Consider the following 13,169-nt stretch of genomic DNA (forward strand, 5'->3'; position numbering starts at 1 on the left):
GGCTAACGGCACAGCTGTGGACAGCGAGCAAGTGTCCCCGCCACCGTGAGCCCTGGGCCCCACTTCCTTGCCATTCGCTGGAGCTCAGGGCACGGGGCTCTGGGACCAGCTGCCTCAGGTGTAGCCTCATGAGGCCCTGCAGTCCCCCTGGCTCAGTGCCATCCCAAGGACTCCAGGGTGGCCACGTGTCGGGGGTGTCTCTCAGGACTTGTGCAGGCCCAGGGCAGGTGGAGAGAGTTTTCTGAGCCTGCGCAGGCCCTTCGGTGGCTCGCTGGGAATACGTCAGGGCTGCCTGGGCCTGGTCCCAGCCACACTCCCAGCTCCCTGGGGCTGCCCGGGCCCTGGCGCCTGGGCTTCTGAGCCGACTCTTCCTACCTCACAAGCACCTTCTCCTCCCACCCTCACCCCCAGCAGTTCCTTATGTTTCATGGCTCAGGCAGACAGCATCTCTTTCCAGAAGCTTCCTCAGACCCCTCCATTAGGGCCAGGCGCTCCTCGACCCCACCCCTCCCACAGAGCATCATCGCTACTCGAGTTTGGGACCATCCCTCGGAGGGCAGGGATGAGCTCTGCCCACTGCGGTGCCCCAGCGGGTGGGCACTGGGACAGATCTGCTCAGTGACAAACAGCATTCCCTGGCCCTCCTGAGGCCAGCAGGCAGCAGCCCCTTCCTGGGGGAGGGGGGAGCTAGGGCTTTTTATCCATCCTCACAGGGGAGGGGCCGAGCGCTTGCTCCCGGCAGTTCCGATTCAGATACAAGGACTCTTGCCTGGCCTGACAGCTGTGGCCTAATTTCCAGGGCTATACCCAGGCTCCTTAATTTTACCCACTTGGTATTTTTCATTCCTGAAGCACAGGGGATTGAGAGGGATTGGGGATGGGGGAGGTGTGGACGAACGGGAGGGATGAGTGCCATGGGGCTGGAGGAGTCAGGCAACCCAGGAGGGGCTGTGCAGAGAGGGAAGGGGATGCGGGTGAGGATGGCCAAACTGATTCTTTTTTTTTTTTTTAAAAGGAAAAAAACCACAACAACCTAACTCCCAAATCCTACCCCCCACACCCCGATTTTCCTCAGTAAGCATTTTCAACAAGGTCACAAATGCACTGGCTCTATAGACTTTTGGCTCCAAACCACATCTCAGGCAGCCTTTAACAGCCAATGCTTGGCGTAGCTTCAGCTGAGCCTGAGGAGAGGGAAAACTAGGGCACCTTTATGCTCTGAGAAAACATCAGATCCAGGTCACAGCTCCTTGGTTCTGCTGAAGCTACGGGCACCCCCCGGCCCACAGGCCCGAACCTGAGGACACCCCCGCCCCTGCAGTTCCTCCAGAGCAGGAATCACAACACCGGGGCACACCTTTCTTAGTCACTTGTCATCTGTCTGCCTATGCCACCGGACTGCCACCTCGGTGAAGGCAGGAACCGGCTCTCGGTTATGTGTGTGCCCAGGGCTGGCGCGGGGCCTGGCACACCGTGGATGCTCCAGGAACAGCCATGGAATGAACCAGGGGGAGTGAACCTTTGACCCCTGTCCCCCGTCTGGGTTAGCCTGAGCTCTTCCTTGCCCCACCCCCCCCACCCCGTGCTCCTGCTACACCTGAGTGCCCCGCGTGTGGACTGTGGTGGCTGGTCCTGCGTCGGCCTAGCCCAGGCGGGGCACGGGGCAGCGCGAGGAAAATATTTACTGGGAAAATCAGAGCCTCGGTTCCCTCCTGTGGGAAAGACCTCAGCTGACCCTTAAGGTCCCTTCTGGTCACTCTGAACTGAGCCTAAACTCCAGACCGAGACTCTCCTGGTCTCTCTTCAATCATGGCCTGGGGCTACCATTCTGGGAGCACATGCGTGGGCACGAGTGGCCGTCCTGGGAGGGGCTGGGTCTGAGTCTAACCCCCAGCTCCACACACAATGACACAGCAGACAACTTCTAGTCTCTGGCAAGGTGCAGTGTTGCAAATGGAAGGAAGCCCTAGTGAAGGAGTCAGCTGGAGGCCTAATTCCTCAGAGGCCACCCTGCTCCCCACCTGCCCGCGCGGTGGTCTCTGGGAAGGTCACTGGGGCACACACACAGCTCCACCCTCCCCCTGCCCTCCTTCCTGGAGAATCTGGCTGCTGGGAGAGTGGAGAGGGAGTGTCTCTCCTTCCACTGCTGCCATGGTGGGCCCTCAGTGGGGCCTGCTTCGCACCCCTTTTCGGGCAGCACTGAACCTGACCACAGGGCGGGCGCTGGTTGCGTCTGCCTCCCTGGTGTCCACAGCCTGGGATTCTGGTTCCAGATCCAGTTTCCCACGAACAACGTCTCCTCCTCCTGTGCGGGAGGGTGGGCACACAATCCCATCCTGAACAGTCAGGGCACAGTGACGGGTCCAGTGAGACTCAAGGACAGCCCCGCGGCTGAAGGCTGGCTGCTAAGGGTGAGGAGTGAGCTGAGAGCTGCGGTGGCTGTCCTGTCACGGGACAGAAGGCCTGCGGGGCACGGGGCTGACAGAGGAGGGAGGAGAGCCTACTGTGGAGGCGAGCAGGTGAGACGGAGGCCTGAGGACGCCAGGAGGGTGCTAGCTGCGGAGTTGCCAATCCTGGTCCCTGGCTACACAGCACCTTCATTTTTTTCAACAGAACCGTGAGAATTGGTTTTCTGTCACACGCGCTCAAGAGTCCTGACTGGGCAGCTTTGAACAGGGTGGGGTCTCGGTGGGGGGCAGTGGGGGGGTGAAGGGCAGAGGAAGGGGGGACACCTGGGGGCAAGTCTTAGTTTGCTCAATGGCTTTCTCTCTTACTCTTCCCTAGAAAACAAGAGAAAGTGACAGTCAACCCCAGAACATCTGCTTACCAGGAGCTGAGCCTGAGGCAGCGAGCGGCAAGGGCCTGGGAAGGGGGTGAACGGGGGCCAGGCCAGCTCTGGGACCACCAGCCCACCCGCCCGCGGGCTCCCTGACTCTGACATGCACAGAGAGAGGGTGGATGCTTCTCTTCACAATGACTGTCACAGTCGCTACTGGGACACCTCCTGCACAGTTACCAGGTGCAAGACACTCTTCTGAGTACTTTTTTGTAACATCATTTAACCTCCCGAGGATCAGCAGATCACGATGGTGAGCGTCCCCATTTTTCACACGAGAAAACTGCTCAGGAAAGCTGCCCCGTGGGAGCCCCTTTCCTCTGAAGAGCTGCCGCTCCCCACTCCACTTGGGGTTCTGTCAGGGCTGCTGCTTGCAGCACCCTGCCACCGCCTCCCCTACCACAGGGGACACATGACCCCGTGGGAACCAACCAGAGCTCCCCCGGAGCACAGACAGCTGGGGCATGATGGCCATGTGATGTGGTGACCTCGTCTCTGCCACTGGAAGAGACCAAAGCAGTGAGGCTGACCTCAAACAGAGGCCAAGAAGACGGACGGCACCACAGGAAGATGCTGGGTTCCTGGGCCTTGCAGCCCTCCGCCTTGGTCTGGCTACACGGGCCGGTCAAGCCCCCTTGCTCGTACTGGTGCCTTTGACCTGGGTTCCCACCTCCTGCTGACCACCATAGTTAGATAAGCGGTTCCCAACTCCAGGCTGCAGACCTCCACTGGCCTGGCTGCACCAGAAGCCCCTGGGATTTAGCTGGGTGGGGGGATGGAGAGGGAGTGGGAATCTTTGCATAAGCAGGCTGGACTAGGTGGCCTCCAAGACCCCATCCAGAGTAAAGATATAATACCTTTTTAGGCGGACTGTACTCAGTGTTCAGCTCACTAGGAGTGCTTACCAGAAACAGGCAGCTTTATGGGTAGTTTCATGAGCTCCTAATCCCCTGAAAAAGCAGCACAAACCATAAAACATGCTGAGAAGAAAAACTGGTCACCTGGACTACATTAAAAATAAAGAACTTCTGTTCAACAAGAGACACTTTTAAAAGGGTGATAAGGCACGCCACGGGGTAGGAGGAGATAATTATAGTACACACACTGGAGAAAGACTTGCATCCAGAATATATAAAGAACTTCCACAAATCAATAAGAAAGGCACCAAAAACCCAATGCGGAAATGACTGGAACAGGCTCATTGCAAAAGAGGATACCCAAAAGGCAAAAAGTGATGAGAAGTTCTTTGACTTTGTTAGTCTTCAGGGAAATGCAAATTAAAACAACAGGTGATACCACCATACACCTACAGGAAAGGCTAAAATCAAAGATCGATGATATCAAGTGCTGGTGAGGATGTGAGCAATGGGAACTCTCACACCATGGATGGGAGAGGAAATTGGTGCAGCTCAGACAATATCTATCAAAGCTAAACACATATATGGTCCCTGATCCAGCAATCCCTAGGTATTATCTGAGAGAAACGTACATGTATGTTCACCGGAAGATATGTGAAGGGATGCTCATGGCAGCGTTATTCACAATAGTGCCAAACTGAAAATCACCCAAATGCCCATCACTAGCAGAATGTGTGAATGAGCCACGGCATCCTCACACAGTGGGGGGCTTGACAGAAATGTGAACCACTGCTACGTGGGACACAAGCGAACCTCACAAACACGAGGTGGGTCAAAGAAAGTTTACAGTTTGTAAAAGAGCACAAACTACGCGATTCCATTTATATGAAGTTCAAAAAACCAGGTTAACAAAAAACCCCCCAAAACCCAAAATCAAAACAAAAACCCAGGTAAACGAATGTACAGCGTTAGAATTCAGGCCAGTGGCTACCTTGGGGAGGAGGGTAGGGGTAGTAACTGGGAAGAAACATGAAAGGCACCTTTGGGCGCTGGAAATGCTCTACTTTATTTTTTTTTAACGGTACGCGGGCCTCTCACTGTTGTGGCCTCTCCTGTTGTGGAGCACAGGCTCCGGATGCGCAGGCCCAGTGGCCATGGCTCACGGGCCCAGCCGCTCCGCAGCATGTGGGATCTTCCCGGACCGGGGCACGAACCCGCGTGCCCTGCATCGGCAGGCGGACTCCCAACCACTGCGCCACCAGGGAAGCCCTCTACTTCTTGATCTGAGTGCTCGTTACACGGATGTAGACAATTAGTGAAAGCTAACCAAACTGTAGTACACTTACGATTTGTGTACTTTTATATAGTATGTTGTTAATGTAAAATTTAGATTCAAAAAAGGCGTTGTGGAAATTGAGGCATGGAGGGAGGAAAGGCTGCCATGGTGGCCTGATCAGGAGAAGGAAAAGATAGATCTGGGGCACTGAAGCAAAAAGTGTTAAGCTTACGTGGTTAAGAAAGAGAGGGTTTTGCCAAAGAGATGGCAAAACGGCGCAGAAAACAAGTCAGACCTTCTGGGGACACAAGACGCCACGAGTTTACCGATGACAAGGCTGAGAGTGAAGTGGAGACACGAGCGCCATTATTAGGCTAAAGTAGCAGCTCTCTGGGGGAGCAAAACAAGGAGGCTCAGATGGCCCCACGTTCGGGAAACGGGTCACATGTGAGAGCTGGCACTGGGGCGCGTGACTGTGACCGCAGCCCGGGCAGGGGGTGCGGCCGGTGGAAACGGAGAAAGAGATGCAAAACTTCACGCTTAGGAAAGCAGCTTCTGAAAGGGAAGAGGGAGAGGCAAGGCTCGAAACAGACAGCACGGGATGCTCGACAGAGGACTAGAGAAAAATGAGAGATGACTCAGGATTGCACTTGAAATCCATCTCAGCTCAGCTCCAGAGAGAGAGGCCAATGTGGGTGATGTGAGCAACTGTGATAAACCAGAAGGAAAAACAAATGATCTGGGTATGGGGGTGGGGGGAGACTTGTCCTCTCGAGCAAGGGTCAGAACAGAGATTTAGACCAAGAAAGACAGTCACTGTCCAAGTGCCAGGCAGTTCCAATGAGATTATTTAATCTAAATATAGACCAGAAACGGGCCAGGATGATGGCCAGGCAGGAGTCTGGAGGGCCCGGGGCCTAGAAGGAAGACAGGGAAGGATCCGCAGATTTACTCGGTGTTTCACTTCTGAGAGGTGACAGGCAGTAGGAGGAGAGCCCCGGGAGAGGACGACGAGGAGGAGGCCACGTCAGGACGGGTCTTGGTGGGGATTTTCTGTGGGTCAATGACTCCGGGCAAAAGGGAGGCGCCACAAGAGAACATAGCTTCTTTCCAATGAGGCTGAGGAAAAGCAAGTCCAGACTGGAAACTGGGCCGTTTTCCCAAATGGCCTCCAGCACCCAGTCTGGAAGACAACCAAGAACCTCAGCTCTGGGATCTCTAGATGGTACACAGCACCCCCATGGAGATGTCCTAAGACGTGGGGTGAGGGAGCTGGGGGCACATGCGCTGGTGCTACAGAGACACTGAAAGATTTTAGGATGACAGCAACAGACCCAAAGCCCATGCTCTCCTGAGAGCTGAGGCTGCATACTTGTAAAGAGAGTTCCATTGTCCACTTTAGGTCCCAAGAGCCTCTTCGGTGGGCCCTCACAGCCCGGGTTACAAAGCACCCTTCCCCACAGGCTGTACGCTACTTCACGTGGGCTTGTGCTCACCGTCTGAGGCTGAATTCAGCGCCAAGGTCCCCCCAGGCCAGGGCCCCTGCAAGGTGTCACCATCACACGTGCTCAGAGACGGAAACTCTCCTTCTATGTGGAAGGGGCAGCTGGTCTGACGGCCTTTCACAAACCGCATGTGATGGAAACCCTTCTGTGTTATTTTTCTGATGATGGGGGTGGCGGTGGGAAGTGGGTGCACGTGTGTCTGTGATCTTTGTGGCCACCTGCTAAATGAATACCCTTGTGGGGAGAGAGGGGGGAGGACCACACAGGGGCCTCCCAGGGCACCCACGGTGAAAAGGTTGGGTTAAAAGGATGAAATAAAGAGCTTCCTGAGAACCACGTTCTACCATGGACAAACAGGACACATTTCTGCAACTGCTGTTCCAGGAGTTTAAAAGCACTTTTAAGCTAAGGACGCCCATTTATCTCTCCTGGCTCGGATGCAGCCCAACTCCAAGGAGGCAGGAGGATGGAAGTGACCTCTAGGGGCCAATTCCAAACCTGCCGATATTTTAAGTTGCTACATTACGATTCCAGCAGCTACTTGCTAATTAACCGCGCTGTCTGACTTACCAAGGTCAAAGCTTTGCTAGTTTCCTGGCATCCTTAGGTAAAGTATAAACAGGTCCAGAGACAACTGCAGATTCCATAACCTCTAGAGCTTCAGAAAGAAATTCACTGTCAAGCTCTCAGCCCCTGGCAACGGGGCTGGGGAGCTGGGCGTCTCAGGTGTATAGACTACAAAGAAAGTGCTTTTAACTGGAGGCTGGAAAGGGCCCCGCAGGTGCCACCACCCACGTGACGAGTCTTTGGAGGCCTTTTAAGGCCTCCCACGCAGCAGGTGCGGGATGGCTCCCGAGTCCTCCCCCCACCACAGATGCTCCTGGACGTGGGGGCAAACGGCTGGCTCTGTGGGTCACCTGGCCTCCCCGTGCCCAGTTCACCTGTGACCCCTAACCTCCCACAAGCCCGGCTCGAAGCGAGTGGATCCCTGGCCTCCTTCCAGCCCCTGCTTCCATCAGCAGCCCTCCGCCCACAAGGGATCCAGGAGGACCCTTGAAACGTGGGGCCACTTCCCTCTAAAGCTCCCCAGACTTCCAGAGCACGCTGCACGGGGCTCCCTCTGGCCAGCACTTCCTCTCCTCCCCCCCCCACCCCGGCTGCACCTAGTTAATCCCAGCCTGGCCTAGCAAGGCTTATCGCATGTGGTTTCCATATTCCAGAAGAAAATACATCCGTTCTTGCAGGGAGCGCCAGTGTGTATGACAGTGGGTTCTACAGGGACAGCAGGGGGACTGCCTGCAGGAGACAGAGCAAAGCCACTGGCTGTCCCCAGCCCTCCCTGCCACCCCCGGGTCACGGATGGTTCTATGAGGTGCTGGGGTGCTGGCACTTTGCCGTGCATTAGGGAACAATGGACAAGGGCCGGGCTGGGTTCTCTGGGCTGCCCGCACTTTGTACCTCCCAGGGACACCTTTTCACGTTTGAGGGCAGGGCTTTCTTGCAGGCAATCTTCTCTGGCATGTCAGATGGGGCCGCCCTGCCATTCACAGGTCCTCAGCGTTGTCCCAATTCGGAGATCAGAGCCAAGAGCTGGTTGTGCAAAGCAGCTTCTGCCACTCACTCCCTTTGCTGTCCTGCGTCTCAACAAAAGCACCTTGGCCCCTGGAGAAGAATGACTGGGGAAGGCTCCACGAGATTCACACAAGGAACTGGGCAGACTGACTTAAAGCTAACAGGAAGAGACGCTTCTTCTGAGAGGGAAGTAAGAAATTCCTCGAAGCAACCCTCCAGCCCTGTTCAATGTTCTGTCTCCTTGCCCTCAGCTGGGGACCCCAGTCAACACGGCTACAACTGATGAAAGACCCAAATCCGCCTGCATTCTGGGGAGGGGGATCAGGGCCTGTTTCCACAGACAGACTTAGGTTGGTGCGTGTTTGTCACAGCGATTTGTTTTTATTCTGAGCAAATGAACGCAATCCATTAAAGGGGCGAGAGGAAGACAGTCGAGCGGGCCTCTCAGCAGCGCTCTCCGCAGGCTGGGGTCCAGAAGCGAAGCTGCTTTTCTAAAATGCCATTTGAACAGGGATCTGGGTCTTGCCACTTCACTCAATTCATCTTTCATTAGCATCAGCACAATGGGCTTTTGGGGACCCAACCGATGCCCCCTGGCAGGTAAGGTGGCACGCAGAGACAGGGGAAAGGGGGTGCCCCGATGCAAATGAACTCCAGAGGCCCGGTGGATACAGAGACCGAGGGGGGCGGAGCTGGGGTCGGCAAGGATCTGTGGTGTGCGCTGCCCTAGCCGCAGAGGCCGTTTGACCCCCTGCCAAGGAACGGACAAGGACAGCAAAGTGGAATTTCCCAATTAGGGCATGAAAGAGCGCTTCTTCTCTTGAGCCACTGTGCCCCCCTCCCACCCTGCAATTCAAAACAAGTCCGGGGGCTTCCTAGCCCCACCACCCACCTCACTCGCCTGCCCCCCAACACAGGGCTGTCATGCAAAGCCGGGGCACTGGGGGAGGGGAGGGCAGGCGTAGCTGGGGTACATGTTAGGGACTCTGGCTCTTGGCTGAACTGGAGAGGCTGCCAGGCCTGTGTCAGAGGCAAGAGGGGACCAGAAGGACCAGAAACCTTATCGTGGGGCTCTTGGGGTCCTCGTGACGGCTCCCCCGTCTCTCACTTGGACCCCCACCTGCACCTCATCTTGGGGGCTTCCTTTCTCCGGGGAGGGTGCTCGGCCACCATGGACAGGGCTGGATGGGGCTGGAGCCCTCGAGTTCACAGCACAGTCACTCGTTGAAAGGAAAGCATTCTCTGGCAAGCCCTCTTTGCGAGGCAGCAGGGAGGAAGGGGAGGGGGAAAGGCGCAGCTGATGAAGCCGAAGGACGGCTGGTCGGAGGGCCGCGCTGGCCGGCAGCGTGAGCGTCCTCAGCCTCGCTGGCCTCCCAGCACAGAAGCAGGCCTTGTGAAGATCACAGCTGTCGGGTTGCGCTGCAGCTCATATCACAGCCTATCAAAGAGGCTGCGTTTTCTCCCTCCTCTCCTTTTCTACTGAGTATAGTGGAGCGGTTCGTGGGAAAACAAGCTCTGTGCTTGTTCTGTCTGCACTGGCGGTGGCGGGCGGGGTGGGGGGAGCGGGGAGAGGCCAGAGGAGGGAAATGTACACGAACACCCACTTAGGGCCGAGTTGTTTTAGCGGTGTCAGGGCCAGGCCGCTGGTGGGCGCCCTGGGTGTCGGCGCAGCAGGCCTGGCGCTCAGGAGCCAGCTCTCGGCACAGAAGGTTCAATTCTTTCACCCCCTCCCGGGTCTGGTTTCCCCTCCCCACAGACCACTGTGGAAGGCCGAGACCGCATCATGAGGCAGAACAGCGAGCTCCCCTGGACCAAGCCGTGCGGAGCGCTGTAACACGCAGGCTTATGTAACCCTCTCCGCAAAACGACAGGGCAGGCACAATTATCTTCGTCTTATAGTCAAAGCAAAACGGGCTTGGAAACAGGTCACAGAGTTAAAAACTAGAGGAACTGGGATTCGAACCCAAGGCTGTTTGACTCGAGAAGCTCCCCTCTTAATCCAGCTCCTGAGTGCCTGTGGCATCTGCCCGACTCCTGTGGAGCCTTGGGGAGGGGGCGTGGGTGTGGGCAGGGCTGGGGTGGCATCTGCTCATGTCCCTCTCTTCCCTCCCTCAGTCCCTGCAGCCGGGAGAAGGGCCTGGGCCCGGAGTGGGTCACAGCAAGTCTGGCTGAGACGAGGTTTTGGAGTCACTGACTTCCCCAAACTCAACATGCCTCTGAACTGTTAACATCCACCAGATAGCGAGGCCACATGGACACAGAGAGGATGTCCAACCCACCCAGGGGCCTGGCTGGAGTTTGGGGCCCTACTCCCACGCCCCACGGAGGTGCAGCCTGGGAAAGCCGAGTTGGGGGAAACACCCCGGGGCCTGAGGAGAGTCATGCATCTTCCTCAAGGCCAAGACCCCCCACCAGATGTTTGTCCTCAAGAAGTCTGGATGCCTTTGTCCTTCTATAGACAGTAGCGGTTCCTGGACCCTGAGCTAAACACACTACTACAGAAACAATGGCTCTTCACTTGTTTGCCAGAAGAATCTCTTTCCTTTCTCTGCTCAGTCTTGGGGGTTGAGAGGAGCAAATCATAGCTGGCTTAACACCAGAAGAAGGGCGTTAAGAATCATTTACTGTGCTTTTTTTTTCTTTTCTAAATTCTTTTGGCTGCGCCGCACGGCATGAGGGAGCTTAGTTCCCCGACCAGGGATTAAACCCATGACCCCTGCAGTGGAAGCATGGAGTCTTAACCACTGGACCGCCAGGGAAGTCCCTGCTTCTCACTCTCTCTCTCTTTTTTTTTTTAAAGTTTTTCATTTACTGTGTTTCTTATCAGGCCTGTGGCTTCTTCTCAGCCTGCATGTATCACTATTAGGCTCCTCTTTAAAGCCACCAGCAGAAAACAAGGAAATGAAACGAAAGGCAGGTGGGCAGGCTGACACTCCGAGGGCTGGGCCCCAGTGAACCTCTGCTGAAGGGCCTCGGCCCGTCTGGCCACGGGAAGGAGAAAGGCACACGTCTTCAAGGCCTCCTCCACGTCGGATACTGGGCTGTGCTCACCCTGAGAACCCTGACTGGGTGGCGTGGCACGCTGGCTTAGCAGGTAGCCGCCCCACAGAGCTGGTGTGGCCCAGAGGAAGCTGTAGCTCGAAATGACAGGGGCTGGTGCTGCTTCAGGGGGAACGGCAGGCTGGACAAATGAAGCGAAGGGCTAGGAGGGACAACAAAGGTGAGGGGCCCAGTCACAGGTTCCTTCTGTCCAGCCCACCGGGTTCTTTGCCCAGGGCTAGGAGACCTCTGTGGCCGTGCGGGGTGGGAGTGACGCGTGCCCTGGAGGCCAGGTGCCATGCCCACTGAGGCCCCAGTGTGGTGCACGGGGAGTGTGAGCCCTGGAACAGCGAGTGACTGCCATGCTGGATACTGAGCCCCAGAAGGATGAGGAGGGAGGACCCTCTGAGGAGCTGGGCGCCAGGTGGTCCTGGTCTGCAGGCCGTGCAGGGCTCCTCAAGGCACCTGGCTCGACACTCTCTCACAGAAGGGACAGAGGGGCAGCTGCGAAATTAGCAGAGTGCAGCGGTCTGCAGCCCAGCTCCAACTGAGCCAGGCAGGCACGCGGCTTCCTCTCATTTCCCTCCTGCAAAATGAGGATTCTCATCAGCCTAGGATGCCTGGGAGACACTGCAAAGCAAGCGAAGCCTCACTGTCCTAGAGGCTGTGAACGGGAACGTGGCACCAGCTCCACGGAGCCTCGGCCCTAGCGGGTGGGGAGAGCACCCGCGCACACTCACACACACCCATGCGCGCCCACGCTGCCCGCACTTCTGCCTGGTGCTGTCTGGGGATAGTCCCGACTCCCCGAGCATCCTCTCCCCAGGCCCCTGACGGGGCACGTGAGGCTGACAGAGGATGGAAAAACCCATTACAGCGCAGTTCTCCAGAGAGGAAACTAGCTACAAATTCCATTTTCAAAGGCCTTTCTCTCCACTGGTTTCCTGAAAGTCTTCCAGGCAAGGAGGGCTCATCAAAAGAGCTGACACCTCTACAATTTCGAAAGCCGCATGAAGCTAACTGCCACTCGTGTGGGAAGAGTCCGTCATTTTCCTGGTAGGGGGTCTCTTCAAGCCCCAACCGTCCAACTTGATGTGAAAAAAAAAACCATGGAAACCTTCCTCTTTTGGCAAGTGACGGTAAGAATCCATTTCTGTCGCTCTGTAACCGTGGTCGTCACCCGGGACGATTCTGCCCCCCAGGGGACCTTTGGCACTGTCTGGAGACATTTTTGATTGTCCCAGTTGGGTGGGTGACAGTGCCACTGGCATCCAGCGGGTCGAGGCTGGAGACGCTGCTCCACACCCTACAGCGCACGGGACAGCCGCTGCCACGAAGAATTACCAATGCCAACAGTGCTGACGCTGAAAAACCCCGCTCTGCGAGAGCTCAGGAGGGCAGAGGGTGGTGACACCACCCCCCCACCACCGGGACGCCTGTGGGTGGTCTAGACCATCAGAAGCCCCTTCCTCCTGATGGGCAGGGACGTGTGGTCCTGCCGTTTGTCCTTCTGACCAGGCAGGCCTGCCCCCTCCTGAGACTCTACCCTTTGGCCTGTTCCCCAGGGAGGCCTCAATGCCACCCTCTGCCCGGAGCTGGGGCCCTGTGGCTCCTCCACCCACCGGCGCCACACAGGCAAGCCCTGGGCCTGCTCCCCCCATTTCCTTGTCCCCCATTCCTTCAGCTCGCCCCACGCTCAGCAGACTCCCCAACGCCTTCCAGCCGGCCCTCTTCCGGCCTCTTCTCCCCTCGCTGCCTCCCGCCATCCGCCTCTTTCCTCTGCTTCTTTCTACCTCTTGGGCCCTTCTTCTCAGCCTCCTCTCCCGGCTTCTCCAGACCCAACTATTACACACTGGAACTCTGAAGGGCCCGGCTCCGGGCAGCCTTTCTTCGCTCTGACCACCAACCATTCTTAGTCCCTAGGAATGAAATCCACAAGGTAGAATTATCTAGAATGGAACCCCGCACAGTGTTCAGTAAATATCTGTTGAATGAATGGATAAGAGAGTGAATGAATGAATGACTGCCGTCAACCTCCAGATTTGTATCGTGGGCCTAGATCCCTCCTTTGAGAGGCAGACATA

At 56.6% G+C, this 13,169-nt stretch overlaps 1 protein-coding gene across 3 annotated transcripts in view; it reads right to left on the reverse strand.

Moving 5' to 3' along the window:
- The window catches only part of VAC14 (VAC14 component of PIKFYVE complex), a 97,918-nt gene that overhangs the window by 22,978 nt on the left and 61,771 nt on the right, over positions 1–13,169 (reverse strand). The window contains exon 15 of one of the 3 annotated variants that reach the window (XM_033843992.2): positions 3,742–3,786. The exons of the other annotated variants lie outside the window; for them this stretch is intronic. Within the exon in view, the coding sequence (XP_033699883.1) occupies positions 3,742–3,786 (45 nt within the window). The remainder of the gene's footprint in view (positions 1–3,741; positions 3,787–13,169) is intronic. 3 annotated transcript variants of the gene reach the window in all.

The sequence above is a fragment of the Tursiops truncatus genome, chromosome 19 (assembly GCF_011762595.2).
Source record: "Tursiops truncatus isolate mTurTru1 chromosome 19, mTurTru1.mat.Y, whole genome shotgun sequence".
Classification (NCBI taxonomy): domain Eukaryota; kingdom Metazoa; phylum Chordata; class Mammalia; order Artiodactyla; family Delphinidae; genus Tursiops; species Tursiops truncatus.